Genomic DNA, 16,583 nt, shown 5'->3' on the forward strand with positions numbered 1-16,583 from the left:
GTTCAACACAATATTTTAGAAAACATTTCACAAAATGGCATTTCAGAAAATACAATATTTCTCAAAACAATACATTTCATAAAACATTCAAGAACAAAATACATTTCACAAAACATTTTACAATTTTCTTTTTTACAAAACTTCCGAAAATAAGACATTTCACAAAATAAACAATTTGAGGAAACCCATTTCACACAAAAAAAAAATCACAGTTGAGAAAACACAACTTCACATAACACAACATTTGATTAAACATTTCTGAAAACAATGACACTTCACGAAACATGACATTTCAACATTCCTTTTTGGTGATTGTACAGAACCCAAGTCAGTTCGGAGTTGATGTGTTTTGTGAAATGTATTGCGTTTTCTCAAATATTTTTATTTGTTTTGTGAAATATTGGGTTTTGTTTAATATGATTGTGTGTGTGTGTGTGTGTGTGTGTGTGTGTGTGTGTGTGTGTGTGTGTGTGTGTGTGTGTGTGTGTGTGTGTGTGTGTGTGTGTGTGTTGTGTGTTGTGTGTGTGTGTGTGAAGTATGTTTTATGAAATGTGTTTTGTCCCTCAGAGCCACCATACATTAGGCCACAGGCTAATAACTATGACTGCACATGGACAACTTTCTGATGCAATATAGCAAACACACATTTACACAAAAAATATTATTAATATATTTTATGAATGTGATTGTTTTCAAAAGAAAACATTCTATGTAGCCTTTCTCTACTTAAAAGGATATATGCAAATATGAAAACGTGAAACTATGTCTTTATGTAAATGAACCCATATTATTGCCTATAAGTGATGTTTGGCAGATATGGGATGCACAATCTGGGACAGCTAAAGGACATTAAGGTAAATGCAAGTAGAATCCATGGTGCAATCTTAGATGTCAAGGCTTGGAATATAAAGGCATAATTATGTTTGAATGGTTTGAATTAGCTCAGCTGCTACCAATGTCCACTTTTGAAGACAATTGAAGGAAAGAGGAACGACTCTGGTTTTGCCAGCAGAGGGCGAACGAGGCAGAGTAAATGCAAAATGAACTATGGATAATGGTAATTACATTTTGGCAAGCACAATTATTGTAGGATATTTTTTATCTTTCTTTATCTTTTCTAAAAATAGAACATCATATTTGCTTTTTGCTTTTTAACATGTCCTGTCGTCCTGAGAGAAGTGGTGAAGTTACCTGGCTAGAAAGTAATGTCATACTAGCCTATCTCTCGCTGATCAGAGATTTTAACATAGTTAATGTATTACTAGCAAGTTAAATTGCAAAACTTTAAGGAAGAAACAATGACTGTGGACTTTTCACTGCAGTCATGTAGGCCTATAGCTAAATAGTGTAATATTTTACATATGATGTGAGTGACCATATTTTAAAAAACCCAAACCGGGATCCTTATTCACTAAATAGCGAAAATAGCCCAAGCTTGAGAGCTTGTAGATCAGCTGTCTACTTTTTATTATTATACATGTTTTTATTTAGTTTTTCACCTGGTGTTTTCATACGTTTACTGAACGTAATGATTTTTTTTAAACTGCTCAAATTAATTAATTGTGGTGAAAACCGGGACGATTTGGTAGTGGATCTTTAAAACAGGGACATTTCATTGTTTTAGAGATATTTGTCTCAGTGGTTACGTTAGTGTAACAGAGCCTTTCCATGTGAGTAGACATATGCACAATAGCAGCACCTTACTCTGTTTGACACAAGGTTAGTTTGACCTGAATGGAATGGAGTCTTAATTAGGAAGGATGTAGAATTCAGGATGTAATATTACCCTACTATTTATGTACACTAGCGCTGGCCACACCTGCATGCCTTTTTATTTGTGTGCATGTGTGTGTGTGTGTGTGTGTGTGTGTGTGTGTGTGTGTGTGAGAGAGAGAGAGAGAGAGAGAGTGTGAGTGTGTGAGAGAGAGAGAGAGAGAGAGAGAGAGAGAGAGAGAGAGTGTGAGTGTGTGAGAGAGAGAGAGAGAGAGAGAGAGAGAGAGAGAGAGAGAGAGAGAGAGGTAGTATTGTCTGTATTGTGTACATGTTGGTTTATGTTGTGTTGGTGTTGTGTTGTTTGTTTGTGTTGATGGTGTTGTGTTGGTGTGAACTTGTTGGTGTTGTGTATTTATGTTGATTTTGGTAGTTTATATTAGATTATATTGAGTTGGGGTTGTGTAGTTTGTGTAGTTTTGTGGTGGTTTTGTGTAGTTGTGTAGTGGTGTAGTGTTTGTGTCGTGTAGTTGTGTTGTGACTGAATGCAGAGGCATGGCTTTGTGCAAGCAGCACTTTAGATATTGTGTGCTTAGACTTGTGTGGGTCAGGTGAGATCATGTAGATAAGTGCTTTTCAGACTTTGTGCACAATAAGGCACAACAATGTGCAACTCACAATGTCATGGTACACCTGTATTCATTATGAAAATGGTCTGCAACATGACTACATGAGTATATAATAATATAATAAGGCATAATCCTCCTCCGCTACAATATCTAAACCCACAAGTATTTAAACAAACAACAACTTAATTTTGTTACTAGTAGAAACAGGGATAGGTTATCCCCCCAGTTATTTAAATTAAGATAGTCCAATGGACAAGATCTTCACAATACCAGTTCTATACTTTTGCTCAAATATATTGGATGAGATAGTATATAGAAAATAAAACAAGGCTACTGAAAGCAGACTTGTACTGCAGTGAACATTGTAAACATCCCAAAAACACAAGATATTTGATAAGAATTTAATATTTTAGTTGTTTTATTCTTAGTATTTGGCAGACTAGAGGATGTTTGTTCACAAGGAATTGAAAGACAGGTGCGTTGCATTGAGTATGGAATGGTAGTTTTAAGGATCAAAGTACAGACGAATGTAAACACACATTGAGAGAGGAAGAAGCACTTTGATGCAATGAGTCCTACGTAGGCTACACACACGTCTGTGTCAACGTAACCTCTCAACACTACAAGTTATGACACACAGAACAAGGCGTCAGACATAACCACTCATTGCGCACGCACAGACAGACACAGACACAGACACACACACACACACAAGCAAGCACACACACACACACACACACACACACACACACACACACACACACACACACACACACACACACACACACACACACACACACACACACACACACACACACACACAGATCATGTCAATGAAATTAGGAGGAAACATTTTGGTGACTGGGGCCAACAGGGGCATCGGTTTGGAGCTGGTGAGACAGCTGATTCAGGTTACAAGCCACAAGGATCACATCTATGCTTGCTGCAGAGAGCCTGAGGGATCTGGAGCTGAGGTAAGACGAGCTCTTCTATTCACATGTGTTGGTTTATTCCTCACTTGTTCTTCTTACTTACAAAAACTGTCAATTGGTCTTGTGTTGAGCTTTTGCTGAATACAGGACAGAATTAGAAAGGTACGCTCCTAGGGGCGCAGATCTCCGTCAGGCCATGTTTGTTGCCTACCCAGGGCTGTGTCAGTCGTGGGATGCCTTATGGACAGTTATGTGAGTGCTGGTATTCTCTGTTATTGTAAAGTAACTCTTTTCTCTAGACCGTGCAGCCGGTAAGAGAACTTAGTCATATTGAAACGAGTTGGATTCGTGCCACATACCTTGTATAAGTCTTGGGGTGCAGCCATCAGGACACGAGGAAGCTGCGGGGGGAACAGTTTGTACAAAACATGGTGCAACCTTTTGCATTCGTGGCTCCCTATGGGCAGTAGTCTTTTGGAGGTGCGCTCTACAGAGGCCCCTCTGTAGGGGGATGATTGGATGTTGCGTTATAGGCCGTTTTCGTAAGAAACAGGCCCTGAGGGGTTGTTAGTCAACCAATGTGAAATAGTAGGAGGGATAGAAGACTTCCTATGTATTGTGATACATTTCTTTGCTGCTAGAAATGCTTTTGGTGTCTGTTAGACACAAGAAATAGCCCTGACCACAATGTGAATGTATTTACAGGCAAATTATTATTATATTAGGGAGTATGAAAGTATGGAGTACCTTTGTTTGACGGTCATTGTCACATGACACATGAGAGCAGACGTCTAATAAAAAAATAATATTTCTGCAACAAACCGTCCCATATGGGGAATAATTATTGTACGACCCAAGGTTCAAGATATATAGACCAAAATATAAAGTGGCCATGAGGCCGATTTGAAAAATTTGGTGTGGAGGTTGTTCTTCACTGGGAGTGTGGGTGCAACGTTTCACAAGGATATGTCCTTTCATTCTGGCCTGGTGGAGATAATAAGGCTAGGAATACAGTGAGGACACACCTACATTTTACATACAAGAACTGGAGCAGCAAATAACCTTATCAGCAGTGAAGTATGCCACAGGCTCTCTTTTCACAATTTGATTAGCGTTAGCAAGCCCTTTTATTTGTTTATGAAGCACTTAAGAACCTGGCACCTTCAGATATTATAGACTCCATTTCCTCTTACCAAAGTTACCAAAGCATTTAATAAAAAAACACTGGCGAGACCACCTTCTGCTTCTATGGCCCCAACTTGTGAAATACTCTTACCACTTGAACATGTATGGGGAGCTCTCTTGGTATTCTTAAGGAGTTGAAGTCTTTTCTTTTAAATACGGCATTTAATGAAATGCATTTTATATCCATGGATTTTTTGCTTTTATTCGTTTTTCCCCTTTAATTTTACTGTACTCTGTACACTTAACATTCCTTTATTTGCAATAGAATTTTGGGCTGCATTTTCTGTATAAAAGGTGCAACCCTGCAGATGGAAGCTCAGATGAGTCTTGCTTAGGGACACCAGCAACTGCAACCTTTCCGCCTCTCTACCCACTCAGCTACAGCCCTCCAATACATTTGGACCAAAGAACCAGTCTGGAATGACAATAATAATAAGTGGTATTCATGCTGAAGACTAAGCTTTATCTTGAAGAATACAAAATCCCTGTTAAGCGTCAAGTAAAAGAGGCTGGGGCCTCCGACATGGCAGATATGGACGTGACTGCATGTAGAACTAGGTGCATTTTTTAATTCATCCAGGTCTACTTGGAAAAAGAGGTAAGACAAGAGAAGATGCATTCATACCTTCTCTTGTCTCAGGGAGAAATTGAAAAATATGTATGTATTCAGCACCACTGTAGTGTAGTTCTAAAGTAAAGTTCTCATGGCCATTAGTGGTTGACACTGACAGCACTGGCAGGTTTTTGTTCATGTGATCCCAGGCAATACAAATGTGTCGTGGAGTGTCAACCAGTTTGTAAATGTTTTACATAGGCTTATGCAGTACGCAGTCCAGTCGTGACATCATGAATTCTACCTTAGTTTTTTACCTTGGTCGCAATGTCTCATGTCTTCCCTCTCTTCCTCTTGGTGTTGCTGGCGGTTCACCACCCCCTCACTATGACTCATACATAATCACATATATATAGAATTAATTCACTATGACATAACCATACAGAGTTCCTACTGCAGCTACACCCAAATATGTAGCAACGGCAATAAATCGGAAAACATCATCGACCCCAACTCCCTCACCCGCTCTACCCAAGACACACCCTCTCATCAAAGTAAGGCACCTTTGCATCAAACTATTGTGACATTGCATTTCCTTTAGATCATGCCATGCCCTTCATGAATAACTCATCATGTACATAATTATCTGTTTAGACACTCAAGTTCCTTTGTCCCATCGGCATGCTTTCTCATCAACATGGATTAGCTCTACTGTACCTGTTCACCTTAATGGAAACCACACCTATTTGAAGCTACGTAGACGAACAAAAAACTAGTTTAGCTGGAACTTCCTGTCTCCTCCTGTCCTCAAGTAACACTGTCCTCTGAAAGGCCATCTGTCCACTCACCTTTGCAGCTAAGAGGCCCTTTTGCTTCTGCAATGTAAGATGGAAGCACTGTCTGTACTGGTAAGACCCAATTATTGAAATCCCAAACGTGGAATATACTTGGACCATGCCACATTGAATGCTTGTCTCAGGACTGCCACCTGCCAGTATACAGTGGATAATTAACTTCCCAGTCTCCAGGTGTTCTAAAGTATAGGCTAGCTAACCACGTTAACCCTGACATCCCAATTTTTGGGCACGCCATTATAGGCTAAAAAGAAAAGAGAATTGCTGATCTACAAGCTCACAACATGCTGTGATGTGTTGTGAGCTTGTAGATCGTTTTTTTCTCCCCAAATTCCCCCAAATTTAATTGATAAGTGTCTTGTTTTAAAATGTGCAGTGCAGTGGAATAGAGTAGACACTATAAGGCACATCAAGAGTCCATTAGTATACAGTACTACTGTATACATTTGGGGCTAGGCCTATGTGTTTCTGGTAATATTATTGATCACTTATTTTGCATGTCCGTGGCAAAAATAAAATATTGATGGAAATATCCATCACAAGCTGGCATGGTGATGACCCCTGAGTCTAACGCTTTGTCAAGTCATCATCTTTCCAGCGGATTTGCTGAGCTTTGGCATATATAGCTTGGTCAAAAACTAATAAAATATATAATGCAGGCATATAGATTGTACGTTCAAGTGGCAAAACAGATTTGGCTTCAGACACATTTAAATCCTCTGCTGTGGGAGGCCACGGGTATGTCATACCGGTAGAGACACGTAGAAGCCTCTTCAATATCAATCCTGCACTATACAGTGTCCTTGTCTGCTAGGTAGTTTTCTGTCCAGATGTTGTACTTGCCGTGTGTTCGCTGTTACTTTCAGCTTGGCTTACCTCAGTTGACTCGTTGTTTCTGTGCCTGATGGCTGAGGTAGCATGTCTATCAGTTTATCTGCAGATAATGTCTTAAAAGAAAAACAGTTCAGCACTTGGTAGGGCAGTGAAAAACCAGCTGGGGGAAATCAGGGGTCAACCTCCGCTTCCATTTATCCTGCCTGCAACATATACATACATGTTAGGGAAAGATGAGCACAAGTGTATAAATAAAGATGTATTCACAATGATAGCCAATTTAGTTTAAATATACTCTCATAGCCTTTTTTGTGAGAGAATACATCTATAAAAATGAAACTTTTCAGCATAAAGGTTTTTGTTTTGTTTCCCAGAACTGTCAAAGACACACATGGTATTTGAGTTACTTGTAGTTTGAAGCGTCAAGATCCTCATGCTTCTTCACTGTGTTTACGACCATCCTTCGTAGCTAGTTCATTTTCAGCACCTCTTGGTCAACTATAAGCCTTTAAGCGACGCACGCACGCGAGCACGCACGCACACACGCACGCACGCACGCACACATTTTAACCATGTATTTGTCCACATAAAGGAGAAACATACAGGGACACAAATATATGTCCAGTAAGGTCTTACCTGATTCACAAAATCATGGCATATGTCTTCATGATACAATAAACATGTCACTCAGTACTCTATAGGTACTGTATAAGTATCTGTCTCCGCCATATTTGGCGGCTGCCAATTATAGCGGAGACAGCACAATACTTTGCCAACCTTTTTGGGCATCCCAAGTTGTTGAAACCCTCTAACAACCAGTCTGTGGGTATGTCCTATAGGCTGCCAAATATAAAAACAAATAGTCTGCACCTAGCCCAGCTCTGAGATGGAGTGGTTGGTATTTAATGACCTTGGTCATAAAGGCTTCCTCTAGGCTAGAGTCAAAAGTGCAGGCTATCTCTAATACAGACACATCAACCACAACAACATCTGGTGTATTAGCTGTCAAAAGATGTAAAGATGTCTGAGTTATCACTGATGGAACATGTTTGTACATTCTCACTGTAGATGCATGACATTTTTACAGGTTTGTTTTGCCATAATTATAAAAGACATACTTGTGGTGTTTATGTATGTATCATAGTGTCCATGAGACGGTAAATAGATGTTTATAAAAAAATATGCAGCAAACTAGCAGTATGGAATTCACACATAAGTGTCAATATCTTTGATCTGAACAAAATAACCAACACCTTTAGTCTTCTTAACAAAAGGTATATATACGTGTGTGTGTGTGTGTGTGTGTGTGTGTGTGTGTGTGTGTGTGTGTGTGTGTGTGTGTGTGTGTGTGTGTGTGTGTGTGTGTGTGTGTGTGTGTGTGTGTGTGTGTGTGTGTGTGTGTGTGTGTGTGTGTGTGTGTGTGTGTGTGTGTGTGTGGCTGGCTTACATGCTGATGTTTCTACTTGAGGGAGTTGATCCTTCTGCTGTTTTCCTCTCACATTAATGTCAATAAAACGCTGGTAGAATGTTGCGTGAAAGCTTGTAAAAACCCATATCCACACAATGTTGACATTTTTAAGCAACGGATTATTTATAAATTATACCAAATATTTTTGCTTTGTTTTGGTCAGAGTTGAAACGTTGCCATCTTGTTTTTTTTTCTATTGGTCGACAACATGCATGTGACCGAAAACCGCACTACCCCTATTGAAACTAGAATATTCGCAATTCTGGGAAATTGCAAGTGTGGTTGCGCCGACGCAAGTCGCGGGTTGCGGCCGCCGGGACACGAGGAATACGCTGGGAGGAATACCATCGGAGGCCGTACACGTGCGATCCGAATTCGGTGCAGATCGGATCCTGCGTTCCTGATACATGGCGTTTTGATTTTAAGAAGTAGGCCCCTCCCACTATAGAAAATGGCCCCTCTCACAAATGTTGTAAGCCAATTATATTGTCCCGTCACTCCTGAGATCACTTGCATTTCATTTTGAGAGGATTGATCCTCCCAAAAATCATGTTTTTGCATCAAACTGTTACATCTTGCGCCCCCTATGTATCAAAGTGAAAATGCTGTTGGGGAGTTGTTGAGTAAACCACCCTTGACATGTGATTCAAATCTGGGGTTGACTGGACATTTTGTTCATGATTTATGGCATAATTTGTAAAACAAGCCCCTCCCCTTTGGAAGCCTATTACGGACGAACGGTATGGATTCCGCTTTGATATGTTTATTGCATGGGTTCAGCGATTATGTGTACCAATTTTTGTGAGATTTGGACTAAATCTGCAGGAGAAGGTGCATAAAGTGTTTTGAAGAAAATTTAAAATGGCGGAAAATCTATCCAGACGCAAATGGGCGTGGCCTATATGGGGAGTTGTGTCATGACCCAAGGAATCCAGGGAAAATATGTTTTGATTATACGACCTACGGTTCAAGAGTTATAGGCCGAAACGTGTAATTTTCTTTTTTTAAATAATTTGGCACTGGACTATGAACCTCCCCTCCAAGTCTTGTAACTGTAGCCCTTACGGTTTCGGAGAGAGAAATTGTTGAATGGGAGTTTTCGCATTTTCCCATGCAAGTCAATGGGGGAAATGAATTCACTAATAAATTAATAGCAATTAAATCATACAACCTATCTCTTAGCAAAATACACGCACACGATTGTGGGAGGAGTAGCGGGACAAAATAGTCTGGTTGCCCTGTTAGGGCAACCACACTAAATATTACTAGGCCTACGCCTAGTAAGAAATAGTACCGACTTTAAACACTGATTAAAAAAATACTGTAAGAAAGCAGATGGAGAACTTTTTGTTTCTTACTTACTACCAATAGATTTTTTTAAGAAGCAGAGATTATTTAGATCCACCTGATGGGAACGAAACTGAACGAAAAGGGCCTTGACCAGACGGCCTATGAGGGAATGTTTGGTCCCAAAGAGAATGGATTAAGTTTTTCCAAGGTGTAGTGACAGTCTGTTATCTGTAAGCCAAGTACGGAGTTTGGAGAGTTCGGAGCTGAGAGCTTCCTCAACTTGTCCTCACCCGAGATCAGAATCTCGATGAAGAATCTGATGAAGAATCTACCATGGCTGCTGTGTGTGCTTTTTCCATTTAAGTCTCAACTCTGGCACTCTTTTCCCATCAGGCCCTGAGAGAGCTGGTCAATAAGAATCCTGGACGGATCACTGTCATTCAACTAGGTAAATAGAGCACACCTTTGTACACATTGCACTGTTTTATTTTCTATTCTGCTTTCTGCTTACAAAACTTCACCTTTCATTGATACAATAATTAAACATTACTTTAAAATAATTTGGGAAGGAAAGTGTCAATGCATGTTCAGTTTTTGATGATTAATGCTACAATGTTAACCTCATATACAGATGTGCGTGTAGCACAGTGCAAGTTGCATTTGTAATTAATACAAGGGTTGTCTTGTCTGACTATTTACAGTACTTGTGTTGATTAACCAGTCTACACAGATTTTTTTTTGGGCGGTGAAACCGCCCCTATATGTGAGGTTTGGATATTTGCACACCAAATCCTGCGCTGTGATTGGCCACCAGTGTACCCCCTAACCCTGCACCGTGATTGGCCAATCACAGTCTATTCAGGACTGTGATTGGCTAGGTAAACATGACACATGTGCATAGCCCTATAAATAAGACTATGCACTTAAAAAAAACACATTTATGTTTTTTTTTAAGTGAATCACACATTGTGGGTGGAAAGGGTATTAAAAAAAAACACATTATTCTTTTAAGTGAGCTTCCATCACCGTGATGACCACTGTTAAATAACAACAGTGACATAGTGCTCCAATTCCACATGCTGTGATTGGCTAGTGAGACATATGATGAAATTAATCTAAAACCACTTTGATGTGACACTAGTATATTTAACTTAGATGCTGTCCATTTCGTGAGAACAGTAAAAAAGAACTCAAAGATCACTATGGCTGAAATGAGAAAAGGGAAAACCGATATTGAGAAGAAAATAGAAAGTCTTCCTAGAACTGGCCCTTTCAGATCAAAGGATATATCAGAAAAGGTTAAAGACAGAATTGTGACAAAGCACAGATCTGGCCAAGGTTACAAAAGAATTTCATCTAAACTTAAGATTTCTAAGAACACAGTTACCAACATAATCCGTAAATGGAAGAGACGAGCCTTGGTGGGAAACGTAAAGAAGAACCCAAAAATCATGTTTGAAATGGGAAAAGAGGAAAAGGATAAAATGAAAATGATAAGATCAAACGGTATTCCAGAAGAGCTCAAAGACAGAATTGTGGCAAAGCACAGATCTGGCCAAACTTACAAAAGAATTGCCGCTGCAGTTAAGATTTCTAAGAACACAGTGGCCACGATAATCCGTAAATGGAAGATGTTTGAGAAAAGCAAGAGTCTTCCTAGAAGTGGTGATTTGGCCAAAGGACTTACACAACAACAGAGGCTAAAAAACTTCAAAACCACACATATGGCCCAATATTTCCATGCTGCTGTTGTGAACAAATGATGTTTGACAAAGGAGTTTCCATCAGATTAGCTAGCAAGACACCGCCCACTTCACACTGGGTGTGATTTTTAATCTCGTCTTGAGATTGTTTGGACAATAAATACACACCGTACCATAACAAACTCTATTTTAAATATTTTGTATATTTACAGTAAGGAGGTGTTTTCTTTAGCCATTGCTTATGATATACTGAATGATGGTTTTATGTGATGAAGCCTGTGTTGATCGCATGTTCATCAAGTGTGTGTATGTATTGTCCATTTCTGTGTGCAATTGCATTAACTGCAGACACTACAGACGAATCCAGCATTTCAGCTGCTACCCAAGCACTCGGTGATAGAGTTGCGACCTGTGGTTTGAATCTGCTCATTAACAATGCAGCCATTAACAAACCAGAACTCCCTGCACTGTTATCTGGTACGGGAGAATCTCACATGATGGAGGTGTATCAGGTCAACGTGGTCGGACCATTTCTCTTGGCGAAGGTTTGTGACTTTTTTTTCTCTTTCCTCAAAGTACAGTAGTAGGTGTTGCTATTATATACCTGTTTTTTACTTCTGGCAAAACAAAAATCTGTAATCGCTAAACACATGTATGTGTTATGAGCATGAATACTGTACGCCAAGTGGTACTGCTCATCCACTCTGTTCAATAGTGAGAAAAATGCAGCCTCTCTGTAACTCTCTTGCTTATCTGACCACAATGTTGCCTCTGGATAAGATTGGAAGTAAAATCTAGGCACTATTTTGATGTGTTGTCTTGAAGTCAGTTTTTCTATCCAGCGCTGCACCTAGCCTAAGTGGGGGTTCACTAATTCATTTGAAATAAACAAAGATAGTTTGTCGTCTCCGCCAGGCCGAAGGTGTGACAGTGCAATTTTGCACCCTGTCCATCCGTGTATCCGCCCGTCCGTCTCTGGACAGCTAATATCCAGCCTCGTTGGCCCGATCGACGTGAAACTGTGCACACACACTCCCTGGATGCCAGAGCAGAACCTCTGCCCCAAATGTTTCACATGGGCCTGTTGTAGCGCCACCAGGAGGCCGATCTTTGCAAAACAATTTTTTTTATATTACTCCTACAGATTTTGTCCAAACATCACACAGATTGGTACACATTAAACCAAACAGATCTTTTCAATTTTTCATAAAATACCACCCTAAATTTTTCAAAATCAGCCTTGTGGTGGCGCTATAACAGGCCGATTTGTGTTTTTACCTACAGTATAACTGGACCGATAGGCGTGAAACTTTGAACGCACACTCCCACATCAGCCATGTATAGCGCTTACCAGGAGGCCGATTCTTGCAAAACATTTCTTTTTTAATATTTCTCCTACAGATTTTGTCCAAACATCATGCAAATCGGTACAGATTAACTCTATAGTCATGTGAACAACACCGATCTGTCCGATATTTCATATTCCATCCTGATTGGTTAAGATTGGCATCTAAAGTTTGCAGGAGTGGCCCGTTTTGAACAGAATGCCTCAAATCATGAAAGCAGCGTCCGATTGCTGTGAAACTTTACATGCAAATTCCCACTAGGCCGAGGAAGAAATGCCACCCTTTTAAACGCATTTTTTATATTACTCTTAATAAACTTAATTTTGTCCAAACATTATGCAAATCGGTAGGCTACACATTATCTCTATAGTCATGTGATCACGACAGATCTGTCTGATTTTTCATATTCCATCCTGGATTGGTGGATTCCGAACATTGATGGCCCACAATAACCTACCTGACCTGGCGGAGGCTTGTGCTCCGAGGAGCACTTTTTCTAGTTAATAATGTTACCAATACCATGTACAACATCTGTGCTTGTGTGTTTAGCCAAGGTGTAGCCACACATAAATGTATTAATTAATTAGAGTCATTTATAATGTAGCACATGTGAAATATTGCGGGAGCTCAACACGGTATGAGGGTTAAGGTATCAGTGTTACCTCCACCACACATCCTGGCTTTAACATAATTTACCCTGTCTCAGTCATTGTCTGTCTTTCTCACTCTCTATAGAATCTTCTTCCTCACCTCAAGAGAGCAGCAGAGCAAACGTCCCTAAAGCACGGAGATCAAGGTCAGTAGAAGCCATTAGCTTTTCTTTTGTCATGACTCATGTCCTTGTATTTATCACTTTTATTGTTTGTATACTCTGGTGGAAGCTTTACTTTTCAGTCACACATTTCATCATCATTCATAATATTCCCCTCTCCTTTGCCCACCTACACCATCTCCTTTTGTCGCCTTGCCTCTGTCTTTCTCTCTCTCTCTGTCATAGGTGGCCATATGTCTTGTAGGAGATCAGCCATCATCAATATTTCCTCTCTGCTCGGCTCCATAGAGAAATGTCCAGAGAACTTTCACAGGGCACCGTTGTACCCATACAGGGCCAGCAAGGTAGGATAACCAATCTAATATAAATACTTAATTCTACATTCTCATCTTGAATATGTAGGTTTTATACTGAGGACTAACAACTACAAAAATACATGGACACCAAGTTGAAGGTTAAAGATGGTGTAAGTGCCATTTTTCTTTGTTAAAATAAGTGTTAAATAGCTCTATATTCCGAGTTAGCTACTGTTAGCTACTGAGTGTTTATTCAGTAATAGTGGTCTCCTCTCTCCAGCTCTTTAGTAAACTAAAATGTAAAATAAAATGTTCAGGACAATGGACAGGATACCAATTTTTATCCAGTCAGGAGAGAGAACTCATGTAGGATACAGGACAAAACAAGTGAGAATGAAAGTGGTGAAACAAAAAACTAAAGTTCCAGACAAAATATGTGCAAAACTCTGGTGCCAGCCTCCTCACCAGAATCCGATCCAGAGACCACATCACCCCAGTCCTCCACGACCTTCACTGGCTCCCAGTAAAACACAGAATCGATTTCAAAATACTGATCACCACCTACAAGACCCTCAACAACCAGGCTCCCCGCTACCTCTCTGACCTCCTCCCCTCCCTCTCCCTCAGGTCTGGTAATGCCAACCTCCTGGAAATCCCCCCACAAAAACAAACAAACAAATGCACCTGGGGTGATGGGGCTTTTTAAGTTGCAGCCCCCTCCTTTTGGAACTCACTCCCACCTCACGTCAAAGTCGCCCCCACCCTTGCCGTGTTCAAAGCCTCCCTCAAAACCCACCTTTTCAGACTCGCTTTCCCCGCCTAACTCAAATCAAATCTCCCTTTCTGCTTTTAGTCTTAGCTTAATGTTTTTCTCTTTGCAAAATGTTTAACCTTTTAACAATTTCTCTCCTAATATAGTTTATTTTGATTTGTTTTGTAAAGAGACTCTGGGTACTATGAAAAGCACTATTTATGTGTGATGTATTATAAAATTGGAAATGGAAATAGAAGCTGATAATGATATTTGTGGGGTTCTCCCTCCTGATTGATTAGAATTTGTATCCCGACCCAAACTATATTTTCTGTAAGAGCTGGAGAGATGGGGCATATTACATTTTCATCTGTCTAAATATCATTAGTAAAAGGCAGTCACAGAAGACATAAGTAAACTTGACTTCAGATTTCATCTCCTCTCCTGATAGCAGCTCTGTAACACCATCTGCTGGTAGCTGTTATTACACACCACGTCAATAAAGTCCTGTGAAATCTATTTTATAGGATGTTTTTTATTTTGTAATTAAAGTTATATGTAGGCTATATAATAATCTACCCCCAATCTCTCCCAGACACATTTCTGCGGTTCAGTGGTACACATCAACACAACATGCACATTATTTCCTATTAAGGCTTTATATTGCTTGAAACTATTTTGGGTGAGCGCTGTTGTTGTTTTTGTTCTTGACCACTAGGCGGCTCTGAACATGCTGACCCGCTGTCAAGCTGAGGACTTCAGGGAGAATCACATACTGGTCACATCCATCCACCCTGGATGGGTCCAAACTGACATGGGGGGGAAAGAGGTGAGGAGAGACAGAGAGAAATGGAGGCACTGGTACAATATTTATTTAGCCAGTACTCTAAAACAGTACAGAGGACAACTTTCCTCTCCTTTGTAATTGGTAAATGGTGCATTTATTTTGTGCCTTTATCCAAGGCTCTTTACAATGTGCATTACATTCACACACACACACACACACACACACACACACACACACACACACACACACACACACACACACACACACACACACACACACACACACACACATATATACAACGACGGCGGCGGAGGAAACCATGCAAGGCACCAACCTGCTCATCGGGGGCAATTAGGGGTTCAGTGACTTGACTTGCTCAAGGATTTCGACACTAACTCTGGGGGAGCCCGGGATCGAACTGGGAACCTTTCGGTCTTTACCTCCTGAGCTACTGCTGCCGCTTTGTTTCTTACATAATGGACACAGTTGATTATTTCTCTTTGATATAATTATCTCCACCAGGCTGGACAGCTTATAGCCGGAGATTATGTTTTAGTCCGTCCGTCTGACTGTGACCAGCTAATCTCGGACACCACTGGATCGGCGTGAAACTTTGCACCCACACTCTGGCAGACATCTGCGCTCAGAGGAGCGCACTTTTCTAGTTATTATAACTGTTTTCTTGTTTTTGTTCTGCTCCAGGCTCCTTTGACATCCCAGGACAGCGTACAGAGCATGCTCGGTGTGATGTCATCACTCAGCGACAAAGATAGTGGGAACCACCTGGATTGGCAGGGCAACAGTATTCCCTGGTAACGGATCACCATGGTGATGATGGGCTTTAGGTGATGCATTGCTATGGTTGTTTCTGACAGAAACCATTTGAGAATCACACTCAACACTTTTTTGACTAAATATTGTAAACTCTCTTTATGATGTGTAAACCATAATATTTCAACACCTAATAGCCCTTTTGAAGTTAACGGGCACTGGAATACTCGGGGAACGATGCAAGTTGGGAATGCATGCCTCACCCAGTGGTGGAAAGTAAGTTAAGTAACTAAGTACATTTACTCAAGCACTGTACCAAAGTACAAATTTGAGGTACTTTTTACTTTACTTGAGTATTTCCATTTTCAATACTTTATACTTCCACTCCACTACATATCAGAGGCAAATATTGTACTTTTTACTTCTACAATTATTTGAAAACTTTAGTTACTCATTTTAGGTTGCAGGCTGGAAAATGTCTTTGTGTGGGCCGGAATACTTTTTGTCTGCACTTGTGTGCTCCCAATTCTAAAAGGTCATCGTATTTGGTCAAACCACAAAAAACCTGATGGGTAACATTCGTATATGTTGATTTATTTTATTCTAGTTCCTTAATATTAGCCTCCTGGATTTTCTTTCTTTAATTACAATCATTACATATCATCGCTGTCAGGCAGAAACGTTATATTTCCACATTTCAAC

At 40.2% G+C, this 16,583-nt stretch overlaps 1 protein-coding gene across 1 annotated transcript; it reads left to right on the top strand.

Moving 5' to 3' along the window:
* The first annotated feature begins 3,108 nt into the window (after nucleotides 1-3,108).
* LOC308092597 (C-signal-like) lies at nucleotides 3,109-16,278 on the top strand. Its single transcript, XM_080438606.1, has 7 exons — nucleotides 3,109-3,313; nucleotides 9,849-9,903; nucleotides 11,507-11,703; nucleotides 13,240-13,300; nucleotides 13,502-13,620; nucleotides 15,042-15,152; nucleotides 15,813-16,278. Exons 1-7 carry the CDS (start codon nucleotides 3,167-3,169, stop codon nucleotides 15,924-15,926), a joined length of 804 nt encoding a protein of 267 aa, XP_080294732.1. The 5' UTR covers nucleotides 3,109-3,166; the 3' UTR covers nucleotides 15,927-16,278.
* The last annotated feature ends 305 nt before the right edge of the window (nucleotides 16,279-16,583 follow it).

The sequence above is a fragment of the Gymnoscopelus braueri genome, assembly GCF_963280865.1.
Source record: "Gymnoscopelus braueri genome assembly, chromosome: 9".
Taxonomy (NCBI): Eukaryota; Metazoa; Chordata; class Actinopteri; order Myctophiformes; family Myctophidae; genus Gymnoscopelus; species Gymnoscopelus braueri.